Raw genomic sequence first — 11,336 nt, forward strand, 5'->3', positions numbered from 1 at the left:
AAATTATAAATGATCAAACTCATTCACATATTGTAACTCGAATTTTGTTATTTATTTATTATGAAAAAACATAGTATTGTTTACATGTCGATCCTCTGTATAAAACGTTTTTTAAAAACAAAACCAGTTAAAATTGTTATTTTAAACATATTTTATTGCCTTTTTTCTTTCAACATAATCGGTATTACAACAATAATATAGAGTATACAAAAAGCAAATGGGTTGGACACAAGTTCTAACAACATAAGTAACGTCTTCCCCGTTAGAATTAAAATTGTTACTATCTATTTGAGAATTACATCTGACTCAGACAATGACGAAAGTGAATCTTCATTATCCGCATCAGGCGGTGGAAATGTGGAGTCTTTAGCCGCAGGGTTCCTTTCACGTGACATCAGTGATCGGACAGAATCCCTGCTTGCCGCGTGCGGGCGCGCATAGAATCTGGGCAAGGCGATAGCTCGATAACGTAACTTTGGAATCTTTCGGCCCTTTATAAGATGCTGGCAAAAGGCTGGACTGAGCTGGATGTAGCCGTCGGAACGGTACTCCGGTGGCACGAGGGATTCCTTGAGATTCCGGAAGCGTGGATCCTCCACAGAGTGTGTGTACAGCATGGGAACACTTCCGGTAGCACCGAGTAGACGTTCATGGTCGTACATGTATTCTGACGCAGTTGGCCTATGCACGGAGTAACGATCCTGAATAGCTTTACTTTCTTTAGTTTTACTTCCCTTTTTCTTCTTTTCCTCCTGTTGAGATTCGAGATAAAAGCACAATACGTTTATAGGCGGAACGAGCCGCGCATTTATAAAGAACGGGTCTATTTCCGGCGGTTCTTCGGGAACTGGCATGTTCTTTGTGCCGTACTTGGCGATAAACTCGTCCTTTATTCGCATGTACCCGTGCTCCCACGCCTCGTGCCACCGCTTCCGTCGTTTGAGCTGATCAACGAATGCGTACCGGTTCTTATGATACTGGAGGCGCACCCGGCGTTTCTGGTGATCGAGGTACTTCCATTCCACCTCCAACATGGCGTCCTGCATGGCGTTGTCATACAACAGAACGCGTGAAATATTGGTCTTTGGTAGAAGGCTCTTCTCCCTCAGGCGTCCGTAGTTGGGTTTGATGTCCGGAGGCTTGTTCAGGTACGCCGTCTTGTCTTTTTTCTTCCGGCACAGGGTCGGCAGCTCCACCACTGCCGGAAATGCCATGGTTCTACAAGGTCAATATGGTCGAAAGTATTTGACATATTCTAATATTTTGAAGCCAATTTAAATAAACAAATTATATCATGTTCACGGACGGAGTTTTAAAAGAAACAGAAAATTGTTGTTTCTTCTTGTTGTTTTTACGGTCAATTAAAGTAGTTTACATAAAATATATTCGTTTCTCTGTTACTGAATATATATATTTTAGATTTCAAGTAGATAATACTTACAATTAGGTTTCCCTCAACGTCAACAATTCTTTAAAAATAATCCGTGTAACAGCTTCAAATGGCAGTATATATACTAGTGTCCATTTTAGCTGAATATTTATTGACTACATCGGTGACTTTGAATGTGAAGCTTCCACTCATATAGACACTTATTTGGAAAAGGCATGGAAGATTCAGTATAAATCTATTGATGAACCTTTTTGGTGAAAAATGAATGAAAATGAATAGGATTTGAACGATTGAAAACATTTTAATTGATTTATTCAGAACATGTTTCATTTGCAATATATAACAAATACAAACGTGAATAGAGCACCAAATTGGCTATGAATAGTATTCATGAAATCATTAAAAATTAATCAATTTAAGTAAACTTGATTTGTGATAATTATCACTTTAAAGATGCACATTTTCTGCGCATGAACAATAAACACCGGAGAAATTACAGTTCGGAATGACTCGAATATTAAATTAATAAATACAAATAGAGACGTACATGTATTGGGCAATATTACTTGGGCATATCATTTGTTTATTGCATTGGTCATTTAAATCAATTTTCTTAAATATTTGCAAAGGCGATTCCGGTTAAAAATAATTATTTGACAACGGGGACCCTTATAAGTTAACGTTTACCGTAACAAGTATAAAATACGATGTTCTAACACAGATTTCACACGGTTTCTTCGGGCGGCACGAGCGCATTTTGCAGACTTTTGAACCGTGGGTCGTCCGTGAGCTTCCGGTACGAGTTGGGGATTATATCCGACAGCACACCTCGCTCATCGACTGTGTGGTAAACTTCCGTTTTCCCGTGCCGGTCCTTGACCTTGAAGATCACGTGACGCTTGTCGTCATCAACCGCCGGGAATTTTATGTCACTCACTGTCAATGAGCGTTCTTTAAGAGCGTCTCTCGTTTCGGCGTCAACGATATTCACATTTGAACTGGCTTGAAAGGATAATGGCCTATCAGTAAGTTTCACTATTACACGGTGTGATGGCTCATCCTGCCTATCATTTGTGGATGCCGGATGGCACGGGTCCGAATTGTGTTTGTTTCCTGTACTAGAGTTTAACAAAGATTGCATGTGAAGCTGTTTCTTCATCATTCTCGATGAAAATGACTTTTTATGCAAATTGATGATCCGAGATATGCGCTCCTTCTCAATCTTAATGTTCGCCAGTTTGATATCCAGCATGTGTTCCTGTGTGGCGTTATCGTAGAGAAGTACGCGGGAGACTTTGGATTTGGGCAACAATGAGCGGCGCTGGGAACCGTAGTTCGGGGGGATGCGCGGCGGCCGGTGCATGTACTTGACGTTAACTTCCTCCTTGGGCTGTTTGAGGCTGTTTCCCCGCCCCTGACCCGGACGTGACATCTCCTGCTCCTCAACACTGAAACAAAATACATTAAATTTTACCTTTGCATAAAGATAATGTCACAATATCTCGTCGTGAAATACATTTTTTTTTACAAACTACATTCTATTAATTACTTGCATTTATAATTTTGAATTAAAGATAATTATTAACAAACTTGACTATGATTTTGAACCGCACCATGATGATTTCCCATTTTTAACAAAAGCTTAAGAAAACCACTATTCCACAACATTCTAAGAATAAAAACAATAAACGATATTTTAGGGTTTCATTTTTTTCATTTTAAATTTTAAATGACACTGTTACCTTTTTCATCAGTAGAAATTCCACTGACCTCGTTAGCAAGATGCGTTAACAATAAACCACCAATCGGGCAGAATTAAACGATTACTATCTGTATTTACTTTAAAATCTCTCTATATCTGAATTTCATATTTGAACAGTATTGGATGATAAATACAGATATATCAAAGTGTCCTCAGGGCATCTATCTGTGAGTGTATTAGCAAATAAGGGTGAAAAAAGACACTTGTTAAAGCTTCATGAACATAAATAACAGGCGATCGTCTCTGACTCGAACCTGTACAAACAGCGCCGAGAACAGATACTCAAAAGATCTAATTTTGAATTGCAAACATTCCTTATATTGATGAAGGGGCAAAACACACTCTTCAAACTATTCCATTGTCAAATGCAATTGTATAATTCAAATGATTTAATTTCCAAACTTATTTAAACTGCACCACCTTTTAGCAACGGTGATAAAAATAGAAAATGCTAAATGCATTACAAAACTGTGCCCCATTATCGATAGGTGTGTCAAGCCGACACTCAGCACAGAGGTTAAGGTGGCTTCATTTTATTTTAAATTACACTCCCAATTATGAAGCAATACCTTCCCTTCAGCGATAATTACATGAAAACCATTTAGATGATTTCATCGTTCATACAAGGAATAATGTCGCGTGCAACCTCCGACGATGACCTCAGTGGTCAAGGTCACGTTTGTGTCAATCTACTGATATCGGGGGCGGATCCAGGTATTGATATTAGAGTTGGCGTTACTAAGGCGCGCAACCTCTTGACATGTGTCCCTTCCCTCAGAACCTAAATTTGATGGTTTAACATGTTGGGAGGGGTGTTTAGGGGTGTTAAGGAAATTGTTAACATTTCAAGTTGGATGGTATATTTTGAGCATATTTGAGCGTATTTTATTTTTTTTCTACAATTTGAGATAAAACGTAAACTTGGGCGATTGTAAGGGGCGGGTGCGCACCCCACTTCTGAATCCGCTAATGGATATGATGGCCGTGCACGTGGTAACGGCTTTTATCTCTGTCACAGTCTCGTTACATCTGATGGAAGTTAGATAAAACGTCACAGTACTACATAGACGGTTCAGTCGCGTCAGCTCACGGGTCAAGATCACGCTTCGCCTTTTCGTTAGTATCATTTTTTTGCAACGACAGTTTAAACTTTATTGATTTTAACACGATTTTAAAGAAAGTCTCTTTTATTTATACTAAGTCACTCTCGTGGGAATTATGTTGCGTGAAAGTTTTGGGCCATGATGCAGCAACCGTCTCGCTCAATTTCGAATATACATAAAAGTCAGCAAATTTCATCATCAAAAAAAATCACTAGAAAACAAAGCTACAGTGGAATGAAGATTTGCAATCTTGCCACTTGAGTGTAAACATGGCCCCGGTGTCACAGAGGAACCGGAGTACCCGAAGAAAACCCATAAACACAAATCACACATTTACAGTCAAAACTCGCTATGTCGTAGTCGTTTTAACCTCGGGAGATACTTCGAGATAATGAACATTCGATAAAAACGAAATACAAAGTGAATAAAAAAAAAAACACGAAAAATGTTCGACATAACCAGAACCTCGAGATAAAATAGTTCGACATAGCGAGTTTCGACTGTATTTCAATCGCCTTTGATTAAAGTCCAGCATTTCTCAGTCAGATTAGTCTTAATTCTTCGTTTGATTGACATCATTTCAAACGCGGAAACTGGTCCAGTATTCCTAAAGTGGAAAATTTCAAGTGGCTATACATTATCCAAACGTGCTAAATTATTGTTAGGGTCGTGATATTTGTTTAAGAATGATCATGCATGCTTGTAATCTTTATGATCCATTAAAGTGTTTGGATTTGAGTCTTGTTTGTGTATTTCAATATCCAAATGCCAATATGAGTTGAATATACACCATTAAACAAATGACATGGCAAATACTGGCAATTATTTCATGATGAAATATTTTCTGAAATCCAATACATTGACCGAAAATTCACTGCGACATTTTATTATGCGCATTGTTTTTATATGTTTGTTAATAAATTTGAATTCAAGACAGCAACAGATCAATTCCAGTCAATAATTTCTCACTGCTTTTCTGCAATGTTGAGATGTTTGTCTCCCGTAACATCCTGTTGTTCAGAAGTGCAATCACGGTAATGGCCAAGTCATGTAATTTTACCATAAAACACATATTTTCCTTTCAGCTACGTGCAATGTCGAACATCTCGCACAATTAACTCTGTACCATTTCAACCTGAGACAATAGAGTGGTCGACGGTGTTTCACTGGCGCTGTTTGTTGTTTAAATAGTTTGGTGTCTAATAGAATAACGGATAAATCACCCGAACGCGCAGTTTCTGCAAGTTCGTCTAGAATTTAACAATTATTCGAAAACTGTAAACAGGATATCTGACATCACCGTTTTCAGTGAAATCGATTTTGAAAAAAAAACACAATGAAATTTATACTGCCACTTTCAAAGGTAGTTAGTTGTGATTTATTATTTTAGCACAACTTTTATTGTAAAGGTAATTTTTTACATGGACGAACCGTATTCCTGATTTGGCATAGCAGGAGAGAAACTACGTGCGCAATGCAAACTGACATTAGAATAAATACACTACACTAGCAGCTTAAGGGGAGCTTTAACCGCCCCTTCCCCGTCCCCCACTCAAAAAATAAAATAAGCTAGTCTCCAAGTGAAGTTTTTAATGTTATTACCAGAGAAAAATATGAATGGATTACACCAGAACGCGCCGTTTTTCAGACTTCAATAGCCGAGGAGACCGCACCCTCCCAGCCACATTTAAACCATATTTGTTTCGATCACGGGGAAGGGTTGCACGTCCAAAGTTGTGTCCCCGAAGTTACGTCTTCTTTGACACAAACCATGGATCCCTTACCTATCAACTATACGTGTCTTCAGTACTGTCTTTTAAACGCATGTGAAGGGACATAGCAGAGCTTTAATCGACTAGATGATGACAGTGTCAGCTTTGAAGGCAGTTATAGCTTTAAGCCGACCAAATAATGACAATGATATTTTCACCGACAGATAATGGCATCAATTACTTTAAGCGGACCGAATGATGAAAGTGATATTTTAATCGACACATTATGGTATCAATAGCTTTTAGCCGACCAAATGATGACAGTGATATTTTAACCGACAGATAATGGCATCAATTGCTTTAAGCCGACCGAATGATGAAAGTGATATTTTAACCGATACATTATGGTATCAATAGCTTTTAGCCGACTGAATTATGACACTGATATTTTAACCGACACATTATGGTATCGATTGCTTATAGCCGAATGAATGATGACAGTGATATTTTAACCGTCAAATAATGGCATCAATAGCTATTAGCCGACCAAATGATGACAGTGATATTTTAACCGAGAGATTATGGCATCAACTGCTTTTAGCCGACCAAATGATGACTGTGATATTTTAACCGACAGATTATGGCATCAATAGATTTTAGCCGCTTGAATGGTGACAGCGATATTTTTAACCGACACATTATGGCAACAATAGCTTTTAGCCGACTGAATGGTGACAGCGATATTTTAACCGACAAATAATGGCATCAATAGCTTTTAGCCGACTGAATGGTGACAGTGATATTTTTAACCGACAGATTATGGCATCAATAGCTTTTAGCCGACTGAATGATGACAGTGATATTTTAACCGACAGATTATGGCATCAATAGCTTTTAGCCGACTGAATGATGACAGTGATATTTAAACCGACACATTATGGTATCGATTGCTTATAGCCGACTGAATTATGACATAGATATTTTAACCGACACATTATGGTATCGATTGCTTATAGCCGAATGAATGATGACAGGATATTTTAACCGACAAATAATGGCATCAATAGCTATTAGCGGACCAAATGATGACAGTGATATTTTAACCGACAGATAATGGCATCAATTGCTTTTAGCTGACTGAATGATGACAATGATATTTTAACCGACAGATTATGGCATCAATAAATTTTAGCCGACAACATGGTGACAGTGATATTTTAACCAACAAATGATGGAATCAATAGCTATTAGCCGACCAAATGATGACAGTGATATTTTAACCGACAGATTATGTCAACAATACCTTTTAGCCGACCGAATGGTGACAATGATATTTAAACCGAAAAAGTATGGCATCAATAGCTTTTAGCCGACCAAATGATGACAGTGATATTTTAACCGACAAATTATGGCATCAATAGCTTTTAGCCGACCAAATGATGACAGTGATATTTTAACCGACAAATTATGGCATCAATAGATTTTAGCCGACTAAATGATGAAAGTGATATTTTAACCGACAACTTATGGCATCAATAGCTTTTAGCCGACTGAATGATGACAATGATATTTTAACCGACAACTTATGGCATCAATATATTTTATCCGACAACATGGTGACAGTGATATTTTAACCGACAATTATGGCATCAATAGCTATTAGCCGACCAAATGATGACAGTGATATTTTAACGGACAGATTATGGGATCAATTGCTCTTAGCCGACTGAATGATGACAGTGATATTTTAACTGACAGATTATGGCATCAATAGATTTTAGCCAACTGAATGATGACAGTGATATTTTAACCGACACGTTATTGCATCAATAGCTTTTAGCCGAGTGAATGATGACAGTGATATTTTAACGGACAGATTATGGGATCAATTGCTCTTAGTCGCCTGAATGATGACAGTGATATCTTAACCGACAGATTATGGCATCAATAGATTTTAGCCAACTGAATGATGCCAGTGATATTTTAACCGACAAGTTATTGCATCAATAGCTTTTAGCCGACAACATGGTGACAAATATATTATGGTAGTGCAAACTTTTCAAACGACCAAATGATTACATTGTTAGTTTTTAAACGTCTTAATGATGAAAGTGTAAAGTGCCTAAAACTAGCTTTTTAATCAGCGAAATTAATTCGTTGAGAGCTTTTTAAAAGACTTAAGACAGGGACAACTTTTGAAACGATTATATGATGACAATGAAAGATTTAAAAAAAATGATAATAGTCAGGTTTCGTCTTACAGATCATAACTCGACTAAATGATGTCAATGATAGCCATAAACCGACTAAATGATGTCAATGTTAGCCATATACCGACTAATTGATGTCAATGATAGCCATAAACAAACTAACTGATGTCAATGATAGCCATAAACCGACTAAATGATGCCAATGATAGCCATAAACGGACTAAGTGAGAATAGTGATATATTTTAACCGACTAGATAATGCTAGTGGTAGCATTTTAACCGACAAAATAATGGAAGTGATAGGTTTAACGTGATGCCAGTTTTATCAAACGTCTCAATAAATGCTGAGGTAGCTTTTAAACCTGATTATTGATGACAGTGATGGCCTTTCAATCGACTTCATGATGACAGTAATATCTTTATGATATACAAGATCATGGTAGTGATAGCTTTTTAATCGACTTCATGAGGACAATAATATCTTTATAATATACTAGATCATAATATTGATAACTTTTAAATCGACTAAATGATGGAGAGTAATAGCTTTTTAACGACTGTATGATGACAGTAAAATCTTTTTAACCGTCCTAAAAACTACAGCGTTCATTTTACCGACTAACTGTTGGCAGTGATAGCTCTTAACCGATTTAATGATGGCAATAATCGCCCTTAATCGACTTAATGACTGCAGTGATATCCCTTAACCGACTAAATAATGACAATGATAGCTTTTCAACCGACTAAATGATGGCAATGATAGCATTTTAACCGACCTAATGGCAACAATAATAGCATTTTAACCGACTTAATGATGGCAATGATAGCTTTTAAACGACTTAATGATGGCAATGATAGATTCTTTAACCGACTTAATGATGGCAATGATAGCATTTTAACCGACTTAATGATGGCAATGATAGCCCTTAACCGACTTAATGATGGCAATGATAGTATTTCAACCGACTTAATGATGGCAATAATAGCTTTTCAACCGACTAAATGATGGCATTGATAGCATTTTAACCGACTTAATGATAGCAGTGATAGCTTTTAACCGACTTAATGATGGCAATGATAGCTTTTTTTAACCGACTTAATGATGGCAATGGTAGCATTTTAACCGACTTAATGATGGCAATAATAGCTTTTCAACCGACTAAATGATGGCAATGATATATTTTAACTGACTTAATGATGGCAATGATAGATTTTTTAACCGACTTAATGATGACAATGGTAGCATTTTAACCGACTAAATGATGGCAATGATAGCTTTTCAACCGACTAAATGATGGCAATGATAGCACATTTTAACCGACTTAATGATGGCAGTGATAGCTTTTAACCGACTTAATGATGGTAATGATAGCTCTTTTAACCGACTTAATGATGGCAATGATAGCATTTTAACCGACTAAATGATGGCAGTGATAGCTTTTAACTGACTTAATGATGGCAATGATAGCTTTTTTAACCGACTTTATGATGGCAATGATAGCATTTTAACCGACTAAATGATGGCAATGATAGCCCTTAACCGACTTAATGATGGTAATGAATGCATTTTTAACCGACTCAATGATGGCAATGATAGCATTTTAACCGACTTCATGATGGCAATGAAAGCCCTTAACCGACTAAATTATGACAGTGATATATTTTAACAGAATAGATGACGGCGGCGGTTACATTATGGTAGTTCTAACCTTTTAACCCTTATAACTGATAACGCCATCATAGGAGTATGACAGGATATCATGTCATGAACCATCAGCGCAGTTCTGAAAATGTTTCTGAAAATGCCACAAGACTACTAAAATGAACAAGCATGTTGTAAGTCTTAATTTGTGATTCAAATTTGTTTCATATAAATCTACATATACGGTGAAAATGAGAAGTAAATATTTTTAGATACAAAATATTAAAGGCAGAAAGTAAAATTACCTTAAATTTTATTTTAATTCCTAAGATCGGAGCAAAAAGGGTATGAAGATGTACTCACAGAAACAAGTATCCCGTTAGTCTTTCCAACAGTGAAATAGTTCAGTCACTGTTTAATATATGAGCAGTATTACAAGATCAAATTCAGTAATTCACAAATCAAGTCCAAAAAGCCACCTACAAAAAATCTTAAGTCATTTATTCCTAAATGAAAATGTTTTATTGAGGGAAAATGTTATTGATCACTTCCACAATACATCCGACTTTTGTCGTTCGGATTCTATACAACGTTTTAATTATCTACGGTATTAAATGTGATTTCCACCGGTCATATGAAAAGTCTATCATTCACTTTCAATGTGAAAACTGATATTGCTCGTCTATAGAGCAGCTAATCCTACGCGTTATTCCCAGGAAAAATTACAAATAATAGGATTTTGTGTCCCCGCAAAAACTTGGCCACTTTGTTTTATTGGTTGCCATTAAAATAACAAACATATAAATCGTTTATTATACTTTTCATACTGCGATAAAACATTCCAGATTATTTCTCTTTCTATTTTCGCAACTGTTTTAAAATAAACTGTGAACACAATGAACCAAACTTAAGTTCAGAGCGACTGAATGGCGGAACACATGAGTGCACCATCGAAGCTGTCCAAAAGAGGATTAGAACAAAAACGAGTTTGTTTTTTTTCTGCGCGATGCTGTCACACACAGGGCGGATATCTGATCTCTTCTGTGACAGGTCTGTTTCATTTACAAAAACACCTGAGTTATTATGAGGGTTATAAATAGTGTAAGTTAAATATTCCTCCACCACACGGAGACTACAATTTATCACTGTAATTAAAGCTGCATGTTATTTAACACCAATGATTGAAGATCCAAGGGCGGTTCCAGCGTTTCGCGTTAGAGGGGGAGGGAAGAGGGGCTTTTAAATAATTTATTTATATTTATTAAGTAATTGGTAATAGTTGGATGACATGAATTGCAATCTAAATGATTAAGAATGGGCGGAGCGAGTGTATCGTATTTGCAATTTCATTGGCTGAAAATGTAGGCAGTATTCTAATAATGAAATGATTTAAAATGGTGATCAAATATGTTGCTTTAAGATTTTTTGACATGGTTTTCTTTCCTTTCTGTGACGCTTTTGGTATTTAAAATAAAAACTGAATAAATGGTTTAAATTGGAAAAAATAGAAGGGGGCG

The 11,336-nt window shown here is 36.7% G+C and overlaps 2 protein-coding genes across 5 annotated transcripts; both read right to left on the bottom strand.

The window, feature by feature from the left end:
- Positions 1-37: 37 nt before the first annotated feature.
- Positions 38-1,600, bottom strand: LOC128230386 (uncharacterized). Its single transcript, XM_052942604.1, has 2 exons — positions 1,442-1,600; positions 38-1,218 (listed from the first exon to the last, which is right to left on the bottom strand). The coding sequence occupies exon 2, from the start codon at positions 1,212-1,214 to the stop codon at positions 285-287; it is 930 nt and encodes a 309-aa protein (XP_052798564.1). The 5' UTR covers positions 1,215-1,218; positions 1,442-1,600; the 3' UTR covers positions 38-284.
- Positions 1,601-1,685: 85 nt separating this feature from the next.
- On the bottom strand, positions 1,686-10,680 carry LOC128231403 (uncharacterized). Of its 4 annotated transcripts, none has more exons than XM_052944191.1 (2): positions 10,183-10,680; positions 1,686-2,838 (listed from the first exon to the last, which is right to left on the bottom strand). In XM_052944191.1, the coding sequence occupies exon 2, from the start codon at positions 2,820-2,822 to the stop codon at positions 2,115-2,117; it is 708 nt and encodes a 235-aa protein (XP_052800151.1). In that variant the 5' UTR covers positions 2,823-2,838; positions 10,183-10,680; the 3' UTR covers positions 1,686-2,114. The 4 variants fall into 4 exon arrangements, with proteins under 4 accessions (XP_052800151.1, XP_052800148.1, XP_052800149.1 ...); XM_052944188.1 differs by lacking the exon at positions 10,183-10,680 and adding an exon at positions 9,887-9,930; XM_052944189.1 differs by lacking the exon at positions 10,183-10,680 and adding an exon at positions 3,133-3,316.
- Positions 10,681-11,336: the final 656 nt, after the last annotated feature.

Source organism: Mya arenaria, chromosome 4 (genome assembly GCF_026914265.1).
Source record: "Mya arenaria isolate MELC-2E11 chromosome 4, ASM2691426v1".
Taxonomy (NCBI): Eukaryota; Metazoa; Mollusca; class Bivalvia; order Myida; family Myidae; genus Mya; species Mya arenaria.

What these genes read in the sequence shown, in the direction of transcription:
- LOC128230386 (XM_052942604.1), bottom strand. Translation starts at nt 1,214, where the DNA reads ATGGCATTTCCGGCAGTGGTGGAGCTGCCGACCCTGTGCCGGAAGAAA.
- LOC128231403 (XM_052944188.1), bottom strand. Translation starts at nt 9,918, where the DNA reads ATGATGGCGTTATCAGTTATAAGGGTTAAAAG. An exon ending in TCAGTTATAAGGGTTAAAAG is followed by an intron (nt 2,839 to 9,886) that starts GTTAGAACTACC and finishes ATTTTGTTTCAG; the next exon opens with TGTTGAGGAGCAGGAGATGT.